Source organism: Arachis hypogaea, chromosome 6, assembly GCF_003086295.3.
Source record: "Arachis hypogaea cultivar Tifrunner chromosome 6, arahy.Tifrunner.gnm2.J5K5, whole genome shotgun sequence".
In the NCBI taxonomy this organism is placed as follows: domain Eukaryota; kingdom Viridiplantae; phylum Streptophyta; class Magnoliopsida; order Fabales; family Fabaceae; genus Arachis; species Arachis hypogaea.
In genome coordinates, this window is record NC_092041.1 from 49,682,833 (window position 1) to 49,701,277 (window position 18,445).

At 34.4% G+C, this 18,445-nt stretch overlaps 2 protein-coding genes across 3 annotated transcripts; one reads left to right on the forward strand and one right to left on the reverse strand.

Annotated features, from left to right (window-relative positions):
- Positions 1–8,072: 8,072 nt before the first annotated feature.
- On the reverse strand, positions 8,073–8,555 carry LOC140173666 (capsanthin/capsorubin synthase, chromoplastic-like). The gene has a single exon (XM_072198174.1). It carries the CDS (start codon positions 8,553–8,555, stop codon positions 8,073–8,075), a length of 483 nt encoding a protein of 160 aa, XP_072054275.1.
- Positions 8,556–9,097: 542 nt separating this feature from the next.
- LOC112696595 (uncharacterized) lies at positions 9,098–14,433 on the forward strand. Of its 2 annotated transcripts, none has more exons than XM_025749417.3 (9): positions 9,098–9,534; positions 10,145–10,373; positions 10,478–10,625; positions 12,444–12,523; positions 12,600–12,642; positions 13,093–13,149; positions 13,282–13,372; positions 13,970–14,064; positions 14,158–14,433. In XM_025749417.3, the coding sequence occupies exons 1-9, from the start codon at positions 9,384–9,386 to the stop codon at positions 14,257–14,259; spliced, it is 996 nt and encodes a 331-aa protein (XP_025605202.1). In that variant the 5' UTR covers positions 9,098–9,383; the 3' UTR covers positions 14,260–14,433. The 2 variants fall into 2 exon arrangements, 1 of the variants encoding a protein (XP_025605202.1); XR_003150796.3 differs by having other exon boundaries at positions 9,103–9,534; positions 13,282–13,356.
- Positions 14,434–18,445: the final 4,012 nt, after the last annotated feature.

Sequence of the window (18,445 nt, forward strand, 5' to 3'; positions counted from 1 at the left end):
ATACGTGTTGGAATCTGTGATGCACTCTCAAACTGTAGCTTAATACTATCCTGTCAGGGACTTGCAAGAACTCATTTAGAATAATGGGTTATACTTCCGTTCCACAACAAATTCATAAGGATGAAGAACGACAATGCATCATAGAACGACAATCATAATAATTTATGTTTCTCTTCTATTTTTGTTTACTCTGAAGCTTTTATTCGTATGTGATTTATGTTGCCCAATTAGTTTATGAACTTTTCCATGTTAGAATTGACATCTTCATTCAATTTGAGGCATCCCAAATATTTATGATTTTAATTTAGCTTTCTATATTCTTGGTTTTGGTTGATTAATTGGTAACTCTTGAGTTATCAAACTCATCGTGATTGATAATTATTATTCTGCTGATTAAGTTAGATTCCTATAACTCTAGTCTTTCCTTAAGAAGTTGACTAGGACGTTAGGTATTAAATTAATTTGTCCACTTAACTAACCTTCATAGTTAGAGGTTGACTTAGTGGGAGCAATAGTATAATTCTCATCACCATTGATAAGGATAACTAGGATAGGACTTCCAATTTTCATACCTTGCCAAGAGTTCTTTAATTATTAATTTATTAATTTCTGCAATCTATCTCTCTTGTTCAAAACCCCTTTCAAAACCCAAAAATACTATTTTCCATAACCAATAATAAATCATACTTCCCTAAAATTTCTTGAGAAGACGACCCGAGGTTTGAATACTTCGGTTAATTATTTTTATTGGGTTTGTTACTTGTGATAACCAAAACGTTTGTAAGAAAGGAATTCTTGTCGGTCTAGAAGCTATACTTACAACGGGAATTTATTTGTGAAAATTCTAGATCGCGCGAGAGTTTCGTTCTTCATGTACATTCCAATAGAGCTCCAAAATCTGGCGTTGAAAAAGGACCCTAGAAGCAGGCCGGGCGCTCTCCAGCAAGCAACAGCATCCTGACAGCATGACATTACCCTCTTCTAAGGAGCATAACTTAAGCTGTAGGGCTCTAAATTATGCAATTTTAGTTGCATTGAAAAGTAGACATCTAGGACTTTCTAATGATATATAAAAGTATTGGGTGGACATTCAATTAGAGCCTCAAAAACTGGCGTTGAAATGGGACCTAGAGCAGGCCTGGCGCTCTTGTCCGGCGCTCTCCAGCAAACTTGCTCGAACACGCCAACATCTTGACAGCATGACCTTGTCCTCTTCAAGGGAGCATAACTTGAGTTGTAGAGGTCCAAAGGATGTGCTTCTAGTTGCATTAGAAAGTTGACATTTAGAGCTTTCCAACTGTATATAATAATGTATAGTAGACATGAAATTAGAGCACAAACAATTGGCATCTTTAAAGCCCTAAAAATAACCAATATGAAGCAACAAAGCAAGCATCAAGCAAGGCCACGCCCTCCACAAAGTTCTTCAGCAAACTTTGTGGAGAACGCCAACCTTATATGACCATGTCAAGTCCACCAACCACACCTTACCAACCTTGTGCCCACGTTCTCCACAAAGTTCTCCAGCCAACTTTGTGGAGAACTCCACTTTCACCAATTAGCCACCAAACACGTTCTCCACAAAGTTCTTTAGCAAACTTTGTGGAAAACGTCACTTACACCCTTTGCCTTAACTATAACCCACGTTCTCCACAAAGTTCTCCAACCAACTTTGTGGAGAACGCCACACACTCACCACACCTCACACCACCTCTTGACAAGCAACCCCACATTAACATTGATATTCCTTGACACCCTTGTCACAATATCAAGGCCACGCTCTCCCTCAAGTGCTCCTAAGAATGCAAATTCAAGCCTCAGCATGATGGTGTCACGCTCCCAGGGCTTGCTAGAGAGCGCTAGCATCAAGTCACGCTTTCAAAGGGCGCTCTTTGGCAAACATAGCGTTCTCCTGGGAGTGTCTGCGCTCTCCCCCAGCGCTCTCTAAAGACCGCCTCACAAGCAAATGCCTTTGATGAATTTTCAAGAAAGAAATTGAGACTTGTGCGTACGCACAACCTGCTATGCATACACACATTAGGGATTTTTACGAAGGTGCGTATGCACAATGATTGGAGCTCACTTTTTACGCTCAGCAACGAGTGCCAAGGTCCAACAGCAAAGCAAGTCCCAATGCCCCTGGAGCATCATTTTGGTTCACTTAAAATCACTCCAAGTCCATGCAAATTCAAGCAAGTAAAGCCCATAATTACCAATCAATCAAGGCCACAAGAAGCATCTAGAATAGTTAATTTTCATTTGATTGTAATTTGTTTTCAATTTCATTTCAATTTGTACTTTAGGCTAGCTTATAAATAGGCTTTAGTTCATCATTGTAAAAAGACACCACTGGGAGGGGAGTCTTTGGACCCTCTCTTCTCACCATCATCTTCTTCTTTTCTTTCTTACTTTTGTAAATATTTTGTTATAAATTACTAACTCTTTTCCATTAGGAAAGAGAGCTCTATTGCATTTTGATGGGTTGATTTATTTTCATTCTTCATCTTCAATTCTTCTTTTATTGTTGCTTTAGAGAGAGTCTTTGTGCTTCAAAGATCCAATTACTACTGAGAGGGGGGATTGAATCTACTTGAATTACATGTGAGCCTTGAAAAAGGGATAATGGAATTCAATTTGAGGCTCTTCTCTCATGATCCTCTTGATCAATACATTCTTAGTTGGTGTGTGACATGTAACAACTTTGAATTGAGGTCTTGAGGGTTGTGTAGCCTTTAAATAAAAAATTGAATTTCATCTTTTCTCATGAACAATTAGATCAAGAGATTGGCAATTGATCAAGTTAAGAGAAATCAAATCACCAAGAGATTAGGGTTTGATTACTTATGATTTTCCAAGAGATCAATAATTGCATGATTAAAGAGGAGATGAGAATTGTTGATCTTGAGGATGCAATATCTCTTGATCCCAATGCTTTTCTTTTATTTTTACTTCTAGTATTTTACCTTTTCGTCCTTTACTTTCTTGTACTTTCTATTCCTTGCAAATTATTTTCTAGCACTTTACTTTCTTGTACTTTAATTTCTTATCATTTACTTTCCTTGCACTTTATTGCTTTCATTTAATTTTATGTCATTCACTTTTCCTATTTGCTCATCATCACAATATGAACCGTCTAACTAGAATAATCAACTAACTATTAATTGCTTATTCCTTTAATCCTCGTGGGATCGACCTCACTCTTGTGAGTTTTATTACTTGATACGATCCGATATACATACCGGTAGTTATGAGGAATTAAATTTTTCTGTATCAGTCACCAAAGGTAGGAGAATCTTCTTCACAAAAAAGAAAGGGAAAGACACCTTAAATCGGCGCTTTTGACATAAACCGGTTCAATAGCAAGTTGCATGAAGAACATTTTTTTTGAGATCACGAGCAAAAAAAAAGTGATCCTAAAAGTCAAGTTCGACTTCAAACTGGATAAATATCTAGAGATCTAGAATGAAATAGAAAGAAGAGGTTGTGGATTATTTTGTTATCCACATATTGAGGTGGGCAAGCTGAAGGGTCAAGAATTTTATGAAAATGCGTGAATTACTTACAAAGATGTTAGTGATGTGAATGAAGGTTCCATTACCTTAGTAGGCAATGTCCTGCAGTAATTGCTATCAAGGAAAGTTGTAGACTTAGCTTTGGTTCTAGGTTGAGGGCTGATAATGGACTTTCTTTTAAGATTGTCAAGTCGTGAAGATTGTGATGCCTGAGACAACCCCGATTCATGCTTATCTCATATAGTGGCATCATCTTCGTCATCAGAGATATCAATGGTGACATCATTGTCGAGTTATGCCGGGCTGTATCTCAACCTCTTTCTCAATGGTGGATCAACGATTTGTGTTATTATTGGATTCCTGTCTACACATTGTTGAGTAAAATCAACATTGCTAACTGAATCTATGGGAGGTAGGTTCGTGTTATACTCATCATGGTCTTTGCACTTATCTTCATTATGGTACATCATAAACTCTATCACCTTGAGTGATCTCTCTATATTGCCAGAAGCCTTAGTTAGTTGCTCCATAAACTTCTTTAGCTCTCCTAAGTCCTTCACATCTCTCCTTAAGTCCTGTAAATAAACATCACCAAGGTTTATGTTAATGGCTAATCAAATAGAAAGTGGAGACATATTTAAACGATTTTATTCCTTGGATTATTTGACTAAAATAATCTAATGGCTAACATACTTCAATTGCACAAAATAACTCATCTATAAAAACATTTTGTAGTCATGACAATGTCGGATTTTGCGTAGGGGTTGCACTCATTGCAACAAATTTCACACTATTTATACGCATAAAAGGATCAGCTTAAAACCTACAACCAAATATTATCAACATTAACTGGTAGTATACGTAAAATGAATATTGAAATCGATAAAAAGAAATTTTTTTACTTGGAATTTGTGACCGAATTGGGTGCAATTGCAATGACATTTTCTGTAATGGTCATTAAAATTGTAAAACGTACTACCAACAAGATTAGGTTATTTGACAACGAAAATGGTTTATAAATGGCTAATTATAAATTTTATAAAGGAATAATTATAGAAAACAGATAGAGTAAAATTAATTGAGGTATCCCGAGATTTTATCACTCATCAAAAATAGGAAAAGGAATATGGTAATAAAGTCATTCAGTATAAATTTAATTCAATGTCAAATACAAAAACTTGCTATCACATTCACGAGCATTCAAATTTTGGAAATATCTGGACGATATTCTAAATGTCAAATTTTAAATTTTAAATTTTATTTAAATTTTAATATGACAAATTTCAAATTTCAAATTTAAAAAACTGAGATAAAAGTAGGGTGGTTATGGAGGTTGTAGCACACTGTGAGTTTACTCTATTAGCTGCTAAAACCACTTCATTTTAAAGAAGGAAGTAGTCTCTACAGCCGATGTAGTCTCTAAATCTAACAAGCTCGTACAAAAACTCTATGATACTATGTCTTGTTAAGCTTCTTTGAGTTACTTTCTTTTTCTCCATTAAAGATTTGTTGAATTTTGTTACTGTTTAATGGTACTCCTTTATTTTCCTACATTATCACAATTTGAAAAATATTTGTTATTATTTTTCAATTAATGTATAACTTTTTATCTAATAAAAAAAATTATTAGTTAACAATGTAACAATTATATTGTTAGCAAATAATAAAAAAATATAACAATAATATAAACATACCTTATTCCATTATAATAATACTTTGAATAGTATATTTTTTATGAATATTGTAACTTTTTTTTACTTTAATCTCAAATATAAATTCAATTCGCATATATAAAAAATATTTTACTCTACTATAAAATATAAAACTACTTTAATACCTTTATTCTGACGAGTTTGGCTAACTCAAAATTTTGAGTTAATGGAACTGCATTCCTGAGCTCCTTTAAAATCAACTCATCAATAGTTCAAGAAATTGGATCCATATATTAGTGAGTAAAATTTGAATAAAGACGAATTTAATTCGTTGGTTCATAACTTGACTTAATGTATATATGTATGTATATTATTTATTTGAGCTAATATATACTATCTTCATCATTTTTGAGCCATTTCATAAGTTTAAATCAATTCTAAATTTTTTTATAAGCTAACTTTAAAAATAATCAGAAATGTTTCTAGGGCTTTTTACGAAGGCATGAATTAACTATTAAAATTAACTACGTTACCATATAAGAAAGCACCCTTTACTTATAAATAAGGAAGTTTTATTATTCTCATTAATGAACTTTTTAAAAAGAACTATAACAATTTCTTCATTATACAAGCACATATTATATTTATCACAACTACCTCTAAATACATACAAATTTTTAATACAATTTTGTTCATTCAATTCTAGTAAAACCACATTTTCTTTATCATTTTTTTAACACAGTACTAACGTTATTTTTCATGTGGAATGAGCAGATTTTGAGCTATACACTTCCTAAAATTCTCTTTGCTTTATTTTTTCATTAGTTTCACAATCATTTCATTGGAAGTATACAAACAAAATAAATGAGTAAATACATGCTAATCGATGCATAAAATAGGACAATATATGTCATACTTGAAATTAAATTGAGTAAAAACTGACATGATACTAAATGATCTATATAATAGGATAATATATGACATACTTGAAATTAAACTGAGTATATATTTATCATGTTAAGTAAGTTCATTTATTATCTTTAATTAACTCTTTTTAAGGAGTTATGACTATTCTCATGAATGTATTTTTAATACTAATTAGTTATTAAAAAAAATTCCTTAACAATCCTTAACTCACTCACTCTAATTAACACGAATTAATTATACCTTACTCATCTATAAGTTTCAACAAATATATTGCGTTAAGAAAAATGTAAGATTACTTACCGACCTTTCTTGTTCCATGGTTAGATTTATTCTATTAGTTTATAGTTGGTCTCATGCATATCTTTTCATTCATCTTTTGTGTGGCACATCATGAATTTTAGATTTTTGAGGAAGGAGCAATTTTAATTGATGTTGGTCCAACAACAATGTCATTATGTCTTGAAACATTATTTCTACAAATTGTATAATAATAATAATAATAATAATTTCACTTTATTCTTTTTCTTCCTATTATTTAAAAATAAAACAGCGCAAATATAATAAGCATATAAATATTATAAAATCAAATAATTATAGCGATAAATCTGTTGATGAAAAAAGTTCAAAAATTAAAGAAATTGTAATAAAATAAATATTCTTTTTGTTATTTTAAAAATTAAAAATAAAAACATGGTAAGAAAAAAAAAGAAAAAAAATGAAAACCTTGTTTGGAAAAGTGATGGCTTGAAAAATAGCTAGAAGACTTAAGTCTCTCTTGAGGCCACGAACATTTTTTTCTTTTTTATGTTTCTATTTCAAGTGTGAAGTGTGTATTTTTATGTATGTATGTGTGATAGTTTCGATGAAAAAAATATCCTTCTCTGAGAACACTATACGACATCAATAACCATACAGACAAAAAGATAAGAGAAAATGACAAATAGGTTCCTAACCTTTTATCCCGCGAACATTTTCGTCCTTGACCATTAAAAAATACTTTTAAGTCACTGACATCCTTAAAAGTTAGACGGATCAGTCCCTCCATCAAATGCCTCCGTTAGACTCAATGGAAAAGTCTAACATGGCTACCATTCTGCTTACCTGGCATTACGACTGCCCACGTGACACATTAGTCAAATGAAACTTTTGAAAAATGGACAAAGAAGTCCCTGTCTCTCCAAAGAGTATATCCGCCACCACTGCCTCCTCCCTCCCAACCCCACCAACTCTTGCTCTCAACACCTTCCCCGACGACAAAGCTTGGAAGAGAGGCGCATGCACCAGCACCAACTCAGAGAATCACTCAGCAGAATCCGCCAGTGCTTAAGGCCCCTCCTACAATACCTCAGATTTCACCAACCAAACCAAATCACACCTTACCACCAAAGCATAACCATCCTCAACGTTTTCACTACTCACCTATGAAATTTCAACCACTCCATTATCTAGCCCACCAATTTTTTGTTGTGTTACATTTTCTTTCTATTTCTGTGGTATATGTGCCATTTTATTATTTCATGCTTCCTTTTGTTCTTTTTCTCTTCAGGTTGTAGTTAGTTGTAGCAATGCACTAGTTTTAAAATTATTCGTGTTGTTTATAAATGTATCTATATAATGTAAGGTAATTAATCTAAAATTTCTTTTATTTAAAACTTTATTATAGGAGAAAACAGGATTAAGCCTATCATATGCATAAAGAATACTATCACTATTAGAAAAAGGCACACTTGCGGTCAAAAGAATCAAACTTTCTTTGCATAGGTAGTGGTGTGGATGCATGTCTGTTTCTCATCCTCCAATATCTTTTTCACTCTGATTCCCAAGTGCCTTAGCCTTGCAGCCATCCTCTTCTTCACCTCCATCTAAGACAAAATCGGACAGCTAACAAGGGAAGTTTCCTCAAGAAATATCAGATTGGAACTGAAAAGGCATTGCATACAAAAAAGTAGAAAACTTGGAATTATTAGCTCTCAAGTAAGGCTCATTCCCCATACCTTTTCCTTGTGAAATTTAACCCCATTGGAGACACACCTTCCAAGCAATTTTCAAGATCAATACTCTCAAACTCATCCACCCACACACCGTAGTTGGTAGGCCACATGGAGAGAGGGTTAGGATCAACACAACAAACCTTAATTCCATAGCGAAAAACTTGCTCTGCTAGACGAGTGCCTACAGGGTCAGATCCAATGATGATCACGTCAAAACGAAATCGATAAGAAGGATGGCACCATGGGAGATCAAAATCCAAGGGTTTAGGTTGATGGGCAGGCTTCAAGTTGAGAAAAGTTCCCAACTTGCTGGTGTTGTTGTAGGCCCTGACTCTGAATCTTTTTGAAGTTGAAGAACATGATGAACTTGATGTGTAATGAGTTTTTGGGAGAAGAAATGAGAAAAGTGTGGCTTTAGTAGGTGGTGGTGGGGTAACGACGTCGTATTGAGAGACAGGGATTTCTTTGTCCATTTTTCAAAAGTTCCATTTCACTAACGAGCTACGTGGGCAGCCGTAATGCCAGGTAAGCAGAACAGTAGCCACGTCACACTTTTCCGTTGAGTCTGACGAAGGCATTTGGACAGAAGGACTGATCCGTCCAATTTTTAAGGACGTCAGAGACTTAAAAATATTTTTTAATGGTCAGGAAAAAAAATGTCCGTAGGATAAAAGGTCAAGGACCTATTTATCATTTTCTCAAAAGAAAATTACAAATTTTAGAGGCGAGTTGGACAAGAGTGAGAAATAGTGTCGATCCAGATCCCTGACAATTACTGCTAGTCCTAATTTCCATTGCGGTAGTGAAGAAGAAAAAAAAAGAGACCCATCTGCTAAAAATAAATAAATAAATAAATAATTTATAAAAATATTAAATATTAAAATAAATTTAATAAAATTACTATATAAATTTATATTTAATCTATACCATTAAATATAATCATAAAATGATCTAACAATTTAAATTAAAAATTAAATTAAAAAACTAATATTAATCCAAAAATAGTTGGACCAACAAATCAGCAACCTCTATCCATCATCCATCCATTAAGTTGGAGAATTTCGATTCGACTATACTAGGACTAGGAGCTATGAACTAATTCTCTACAATTTCTTAAAATTTTTAATTTTAATAATACCACATAATACTATCAAAGTAATACACCGAAGATGGCCCAACTTGTATCGTAGTTTCATCGTTCGTTAATGGTATTGCTACAAGATTCTGTTCCTAGCCTCTTCGTCTTCTTCTAGGGTTCCTTCCTTCCGCTGTTTCCCTTTGCAGATTCTGTGTCTTCAATTATGGCTAAGAAGAGCAAAAAGATTATCCCAATTGATTGCATACCAAAGCTTTCTCAACAGCCTAGAAGCTCACCTCCCAAACGCCGCACTGATTTCTCTGTCTTCGTCACCACTTCTTCTTCTGCTTCTTCTTCTGCCTTTTCCAACCGAGGTAGCTATCAATATTGATTTTTTTTCTCGTGTTCTGAATTTCATGCACTCACATTATGTGATTTCGTGAATTTGTTGCCTGGAATTTAGAGTATCTTTGTTGAATTTGTTCTGGGTACAAATTTTATGGGATTATTGTTCTTTTGTTTTAATTAATTAATTGTTATGTGTGCAATGCCCCTTTTGTACGTTACATCTGAATTCTCAAGAGTGACTTGTCGATTTCGTGAAATCCCTTCTTTTCCTGAATTGATTGAAGGCAGTGGGATGTTCGATTTGCTTTTACATTTTCGCAGATGATAATATTTTCTTTTAAAACTTGGTCAGGGTGATAGTTTGTATGCTGTTATGTATGTTGTGCAGCTATGTAAACTCATATGGTGTCTCAATGGTTGAGCTATTACATAACAATGTAGGTTAGCTATTGTTGCTTTAGTTAGTCAAATTCTCTGAAACTGGTATAGCATCATGGTTTAGTGCATATTGCATACCACAAGTGTGTTACCTGCTCCGTTGGAATACAAGTGCAAGATCGCTTCATCGTAAGCAAAGGTTGATTGAGTTTTGATGGAACTCAAGTTGATCTTCCATTTGGCCGTTCTTTCTTGCAGGTTCATCACCGGATTCATCTTCTGGTGAAGAGAGATTGTCAAGTTTCATTACAAGCATTTTACGGGAAAAGAGAAAGGCAGTGAAAAATTTTCATGAAAGTACAATGGTTCGGGGCAGCAATTACCAGGAGGGTACAGCAGTGTGTTCATCTGAGTCTTTTGATGTCCCAACTATGGAATATGATTCAGCTGTGCAAGATGAAGGTCTTGGTCAAAGCAGCAACAATAGGTTAGATTTGTATATACATGCTGATAAATGAGTTCAGTTTGAGAGCTTTCAGTTTTCTTTGTTTTATATATGCCTGAAATTTTAGGTGTATTGTTCCAATGTAGGGACACTAGTAATGGAAAAGTTTATATTTGCAAGATGTCAAAATCTATCCCTCATGAAACATCTGTCAGTGATAGTAGTTCTCTTGCTTTAACCCCTGGAACTGTGATATGGGCGAGAACAACTTGCCAAACATGGTGGCCAGCTGAGGTATTTTCTTTGAAGAACTATGATGCTTGTTGAATTCTGCCATTATCTTTCTGCTTATGCTTTTGGAACTTGTGACATGTCACTGTCTTGCAAATTGGAGGACTTGCATTTAAACTTTGAAATTGCTTATGGTATAATCAATTGAGTAGTTTTATCTGAGTTTAAGCCTCATGATCTTTACTTTTCTGTTTTTATTAGTTTGTAATAAATATAGTAGAATGAAACTTAAATACTTGTTCATATATACACATAAAACTAGAGGATAAAATCTTTACTATCGGGTTCCGAGATATGGAAAGCTGTGAATACAGTTAGTGAAGCTAGACCAGGAAGTGGGGTATCCCCGGAAAAGAGGTCGGCTTTAAGTTCTAGCTTAGATAGCTTAATCTGAGCTTTGCTTTTTCACATGGTGAAACTCATTTCGTTGAACTACGTTCAACTCATTCATAGGTATGAAGTGACTCGACTAAAAGGAAAACTTTCATATCAAGGGGCTTAGCACCCAACTCCTGTTATAACTCCCTATAGAGGCCTCTGGGGGGCTACCTACTCTAGTTAGAACCCTATGAGGGAGTCCTCATAGTACGGGTATCCTAGTAATTATAGTAGCCCCCCGAGGGCCAACTCCCTCTATCTCACCTCCCCTGGTACTGTATGGACTGGCACTTGACATTTGCCAAGCCAATACTCATTTTGCAGCCATGGATGGTTCCTCACCACGTGCATGATGCCGATCGAGAAAGGTTTCTACAATCACATACGCCATTTCTCTCCGAGTAGCTCTTGACTCTTGGGTAGGGGACAAGAGCGATAATAACGGAGCGAATCTGTCAGAGAGTACTCCAAATCACGCTTAGCTAATCGTCAATCTCCAGCCCCTGACCCCAAACCATGTGATCCGTCCCTACCCCACTGGCTTCGTCGTCCTCTGCCTATTCCTCTGTAACTGGCTTTAGCCATTGAACCCCACCTTAGGTGCTGAGTTTTTGAGGACAAAAGCATCTTCTTAATTCTTAAAAGAGAAGAAGCATCTCTACTTCCCTGAAAAGGCTACCCACTCCCACCCTCGAGGGCCAGCTCCCTCTATCTCACCTCCCCTGGTACTGTATGGACCGTAACTTGACATTTGCCAAGCCGGGACATACAGTATTCACCAGGGTATGGAGCTGACGTCGGTCACAGGAAGGTAACTTAAAATCCTCTGCGGTCTATGGTCTTTCCGTTTATGTCCAGTTGCTGACATCATGAACGAAGTTGGGCATCATCGCAGCTCCCACACGAAGAAGGAAGCCAGAGGATCCTTCCTCCCACTGAAGATATAGGCCTAGTCAAACAATATTAAGACTAATATAATTCCCTAGCTTCGTATCTATGGACTTTCTTGCAAGAACAATCTCAAGACTAATGTAGACGGGTATCAACTAAATAGCTAGGCTCCCTCCATAGCATCGGGTGACCAAGTATGCGATCCTATCTATGCAGATTTCCCAACAGCACCAATAAGAAGTAAAATACACCCATTGACTATTCTACACGCTTAGCGAATGCCAGCATTGATTCATAATCAAATCTTTAGCCATGGGTCTCTGTGTCTATATAGATTCTATTCATGGATTAACGTCATGGATTAACAAAAATGTGCAAAAGCACTATTTGTCTATAATGCATACAACAGAGATGAGAAAATATAATTCCTTGGTTGCTTTGATAGAGGAAAATTTTGGAACTATTGGTCAAAAATTGTCTTGTTATATTGCATTGATCATGTATATATCTATACTTATTTAGATTTTATCAATTTAAAACTTACTTTCCCAGATCATGGAAGAAAGATCTGCATTATCTAAGCCTGTCAGTGATGGACAAGTTTTAGTTCAGTTTTATGGAAATCATTCCAGGTATTGTAGCATATCTAGCTGGGAGTTTCTTGAATTTACTTTCCTGTTAACTGAATGTTAATTTGTTGCTTTACAGTGTCTGGATTGATCCAATGACAGATATTTCAACGTTTGAGGATGTGAGTTCTTGATCCTTGTTTCGCACTATGCTTTTGCACATATAAGATCATAATCTCCCAAGGACCATATTTTGTATTTACCTTCTGATAACATTGAATATCTAGGTGAAGCCATGCTAGAAGATGGGTAAGCAAACCCCTATCAATAAGAAAGAAAGGGAACAGGAAAGGCTTATTTTTACTATGTGTAATTGCTATGGTTTCATCTGGCAGTGTGTCTCACAACCCCTATTTAGAAAAATGGATTTTCCCTAATTTTCGTAATAAGTTTTAGACTCCATTTTTCTTTTCCTGTTGAGATTGATCAAGAGCTGTGTAGTTGGATATTATCAGCTTTTTTTTAGACGAAGTGTTATTAAGATGTGTATTTGAGTTTCTATAGGCAGATAGTTCATCGTTCTATAATTGTCTGCTTAGAGGATATATCATAATCGTTCATGTTTGTTGCAGTGTTTTCAGGAACGGTGCAGTAACCCTTCAAAAGATTTTCAAGAAGCTCTGAAACAGGTATGTTTGATTTATAGCAGAAGTGCAGCTTTTGTTCCAACAGATTTTACAATTTCCGCAATAAGAGTTGCAAGATTCCCCCCCATCTCCAGGTATATATTTCACTTGTCTTCTTATTTGATGTGATTCTAGGCCATACAGAAGAAGGAACAACTCAGTTCTAGCCCAAACTCAAGTTCTGATATATCTGCTCATTCTGATCAGAAGGTTGGTTCATCAGATGGTATGTTCTTGATTACTATTCTTAGTCATATTTTATACAGAAAACAGTGAAATGATCAGAACATAAAATTGTATTACCTATTCACCAAGGCTGATAAACGCACCTAATGAATGGTAAAAGTCAATTTTTAGCCCTGAAGGTTCCATTTGTATTGTGCTCAAAAGTAAAAAGTTTTATGTTATCAAGTTAACAGAAGCAATGTTCTTCATTCATGCTTGTGTGATGAAATTCTCTTATCCTCGAGATAATATCTGTGTGCAATGAAACCCTTTTCTCTTGAGGTGTCTTTATGTTGATTGTGATTGGATTGTTATACTTAGCCACAAAAAAAATTTAGTCAAATATAGATTTTACATCCAAAAATGTATCAAGTCAAGTACAATGTTATGCAATGATAATCCAACAAGTTCTGTGTTGCGTTTGCACACCCTTTTAGACAAACAAAAATAGTTTTCAGGCCACTTATTTCTAAGAATCTCACATGAGATGTTTGTTGTCAGTTGTCCATATGTATGTCCTTGTAAGTTTGTGCATTTGTCAGCCTCATCATATCATATGATTTAACCCATTCATTTGGAAAATTTTATGATTTTACAGATAAATGGACTTCACCAACCTCGAGTAGAACAATGAGTGATGCTGTAGAGAAAAGAAGGGGGAATAGGGAACGGAAGCGCAAAGTTCATTTTGATGTGAGATGCTAACTCAAAAACTTACGGCATGATCTTTAATTAATACTTGGAGATATTTGTCATGAACATAAAATGAGTAAATTGTTCTTGTAGGAGGTGAGATGTCCAATGAAACCAGAACGGAAACTTCGTCGGTTGAAGATAATGCGGTTGTTGGGCCTTGCACCTCCTGCTGGTTCTCCATTTTGCCAGTAATTTATATTTAAAATGTTTGCAGCTTAGCAGCTCCTGTTGGTTTTACTTTTTCTCGTTTTTCAGCTTTTAGTTTTTTTTTATATATATTATTATAATTTTATGCTTTTCATGTATACCAAGTACGAGTTATGCCTATTTCAGTTCAAATATGAAAGGGAAAAAAACTTATATCAAGTTCCTTGTATCCATTTCATCTAATTCACAAAGAAAAACACTGACAAGTGGACAATTTTTTTTAATTTAAATAAAGAGTCTATACTTTAAATTTATTCATTCACAGGAAATTGTCCATTTTTGTTTAAAACGGATATAAGAAGCTTGGTATACTTGTCCATATCAAAAAAAAAAAAACTATCATTTTTATTTATGGAAGTTCTAAACAATAACAAATCTATTCACGAAATAACGAAAGTGAAGTTGTATCTATGAAAAATTGGCTTTGTACGATAAAACTGTTCAAAATTATCTGAATTATCATTCTCTCCACCACTACGTGTGTGTTTGGATTACAGTTTGCAAACCAGAGTTTGCATAAAATTGATTTTGTAAAATTGATTTTGATGATAAGTTAGTTTGAGTTAACGTGATTTATGTTTGGTAATCTTTATATCAAAATTGATTATAGTAAAATAAATGTTGTTTGGATTATACTACTCAAAATTACTTTTAGATGAAAAATTACTAAAATAGACATCAATTTTATATACTTGCAAAATCAGAATACTATAAAAAATAATATAAAAAATATTTATCATATAAATAAAATAAATACAATAAAAAATAAAAATATAAAAGAGGGTACTATAAATTTTATAATGTCACACAAAAAGAAAATATTTTATAATTTTTTTTAGTATCGTCAGTACTCTTTAATTTAGTATTACTTTAGACTATAAATTTTTATTATTTATGACTCTATTGTTACTTATAATTAATTTTTTATTTATTTTGTCCTTTTTTTATAGGATCATAATTTATATTATTCAAAATTTTGATAATAAACGTAGTATATAATAATTACAATTACAAATTTTACAAATTCAGAATAAAAAATAAAAAAATTAATACAAAACAAAAATAGAGTACATCAAAGAATAGAAAAAAAATTATACAGATAAGAAATAATAAAAATTCCATAAAACCAACAACATATATCATATGAACAAAAAAAATACCATAAAACGTAAATAAAATTCATCTGAATAAAATCAAATAAAAATAAAAAAATTTCAATTTGTTAGTGATTGAAATAAATCTGAACGATTTTGATGAAAAAATGGAACTAAAAAATTATGAAGAAGTAGGAAGAACTACAAAGAATGACTGTGAAGATAATAGTTACTAGTATCATTCTTATAGAAGAAAATGAAGGGTAAGGTTGGTAAAAAAGAAATATTTTAGCTTCTGCTAAACATGAAACGTGAAACGTGAAACGCAGAAGCTACAAATTTGAGCTTCTCCTAAACGTGGGTTCAGAGGCAGAATCAATTCTGCGTTCACAATGATAAAAATTGCCAAACATCAAAGTGAAACTTTTAAGAAGCTCAAACGAGCTTTTCTCCTCCCCAGCGTGTTTGCCAAACACACCCTACTACTACTCTCTCTCTCCCTCCAACAACCCCTAACAACAGTGTAGCTCCCCCAACTCCGGCTCAAAGTCATTCTCCTCTCACCTTACTGAAATCAAGCCACACCACCACACCAAGGGTCCATGTATGGCTCTTATATGTGAGTAAGTACTGCCCGGCTTCTTTCAACTCACCACCTACATCACCGCCATCACCAAATCTCTTTATGCATTTTGTCTTTAAAAAAAAAAAATTAAAAACATGTAATTGAATGGTGTTGCATAGGGGTGGCAAGCGGGAAGTCCGTCCTGTCCCGCCAAAAGTCCACTTTTTGGTGAGTTAGCCTGTTCCGTCCCACCTAATGAGGCAGACTTAGAATCTCACTCCGCTCTGTTTAACTGCGGGCTGACGGATTAAGTCCGCTAAAACTTGTCTTTTTTTATTTTTTTTTATTATTAGCTACTAAATAATATATATAATTTCACAACTATATTAATGAATTTATAATTTTTAAAGGCATAAAAAATTATATTTTTTATATTCACAAAAATTAAAATTTTTGTAATTATAAATATCTAATAAAAATAATTATAAACCAAGTTTTCATTCAAAACATAATTATAAATATTCTCTTCAAAGTAAAATAAACATAATTCAAAACATAATTATAAATATTGTCTCCAAAGTAACATAAACATAATCCAAAACACTCAATTTTCATTTTCATACTCTTGTAAGTTGGGTTGGGGGAAATTAGGTTTTGGCAAAAAAATTGTAAAAATACCCCTTACAAAAAAAAAACCCGGCGGGAAAGTCTGTCTCGTCCTGCCAAAGTCCGCGGTTTAAGCGGTGCGAGTTAGGCGGGCTTTTGCTCTTTGGCGGTCCCAATTTTTTAGTCCGATCCACTTTTTTCGGTGGGTTACGCAAACCAGCCCAGGAAATTTAGGCCCGTTTGCTACCCCTAATGTTACAGTTCGTTGTTGTTGAACGATATGATGCTTGTGATGGTAGCATTATGCGACTGTAGTTTATTATAGTTTTTTTGTTTGTGTGGCTAATATCATTTCCCTATATATGTTGGCTGCCACTACTTGGCATTAGCTCTATTACACATAACGCAGGATTTTTTTGGGCTAATTTAGTAATTTAATTTGTTCTTACACTTGTAACATTCAAACGGCAGTTTGAAGCAGTATACTTTTGTTTCACAAATGGATCTTGTTATCTCTTGCAAATAGTTGAACATTTAGTTAACGTGTTTGGTAGATAATGATAAGATTATTATTAAACAGTGTTTTAAAAAAGGGTTATGGCAGCGCCAAAATGTTATGGCATGGCAGATTTCTTCGTCGCAACGTGATTTTCACGAAGGGCGAAATGGTAACCGCTATTGTGGTGGCGCCACGGTAGACAGCAATGGAAATGGTGAAAATTGTGGGTTTTTTTTTTTACTTTTGAAAAAAACTTAGGGTTATTTTGGTCAATTAGAAAACCCTAAGTGATTCCACTCACCTTCAATACCCTCTTTTATTCAAAAACTCCTTCCTTCAAAAACTGCCTCCTCTTACACGTCAAAAAATTGTCTTCCATCTCTCCCTCTCTACTCTGGGTTGCATTGCTTTTTGCGTCGCCACTCCTCATTACAGCTTGTCAGCATCGTCCCTCCTTGCTGTCACTATAAACCATGATTCCTTCTCTCTGATTCATACATTCTGTTCTAGATTTCTTTTGCTCCTATTTTTTTTCTTTTTGTTCACTATGTCTAGGTCAAGACTAGCCCTGCCTCTAATGCTCTTATCCCGGCCCTTGCCCCTGCTAGCCTTGTTACTGTCATTGTCCTTGCTCGTCTTGTAGTTGCTATTCGTTCTAGTAAAATTGTCCCAGGCTGAAAATATATTAGTATTGTGGAAGAAGGAAATACCATTCATGCCATATGTAAGTTTTGTGGCAAAATTTTGAAAGGAGGCATTACATGGGCAAATGAGCACTTAATGATCAAGCCTGAAATTATTGCTAGATATAAAATGGTCCCAAACGATATTATTGTTGAATTATGGGGTATTACAATCAGAAAAAGAACTGAAGAAGACAAAGTGCTACACCAACAAGCACAGAAGAACATAGTGTTAATGCTAGGGAGTTGATTTAGAAAGTTTCGAGTTTGGACTATTAAAGGAAGATGCTCAAAGGTTGATGAAATTCATAATCCAACTCCAATGACAGCTAGAGAGGGTGCAAGTTCTATGAGAGGTCCAATGAATTTGTTGTTAAAAGACCTAAAACTGCCATTGCAAAAAACGAGAGAAATTGAGGTAGCAGAACATCAAGGAACATGCAATAAAAAAGCCGTTCGTAGAGTTCATCGATACATAACACGATGGTTCTATCAAGTTGGGATTCTATTGAACACAGTGAGGTTGAAGAATTTTCAAGAAATGTGGATTGTTGGAAGCTTTAGTCCCAATTAATAAGGAATTGGAATACACCAAAAGATTGTTGAAGGGTCATAAAAAAAAATAGAAAAAATATGGCTATTCTATTATGTCAAATGCTTTGACGGAAAAGAGGCAAAGGAGCATTATTTAATTTTCTTGTAAATTTTCCTGCAGAGATAATGT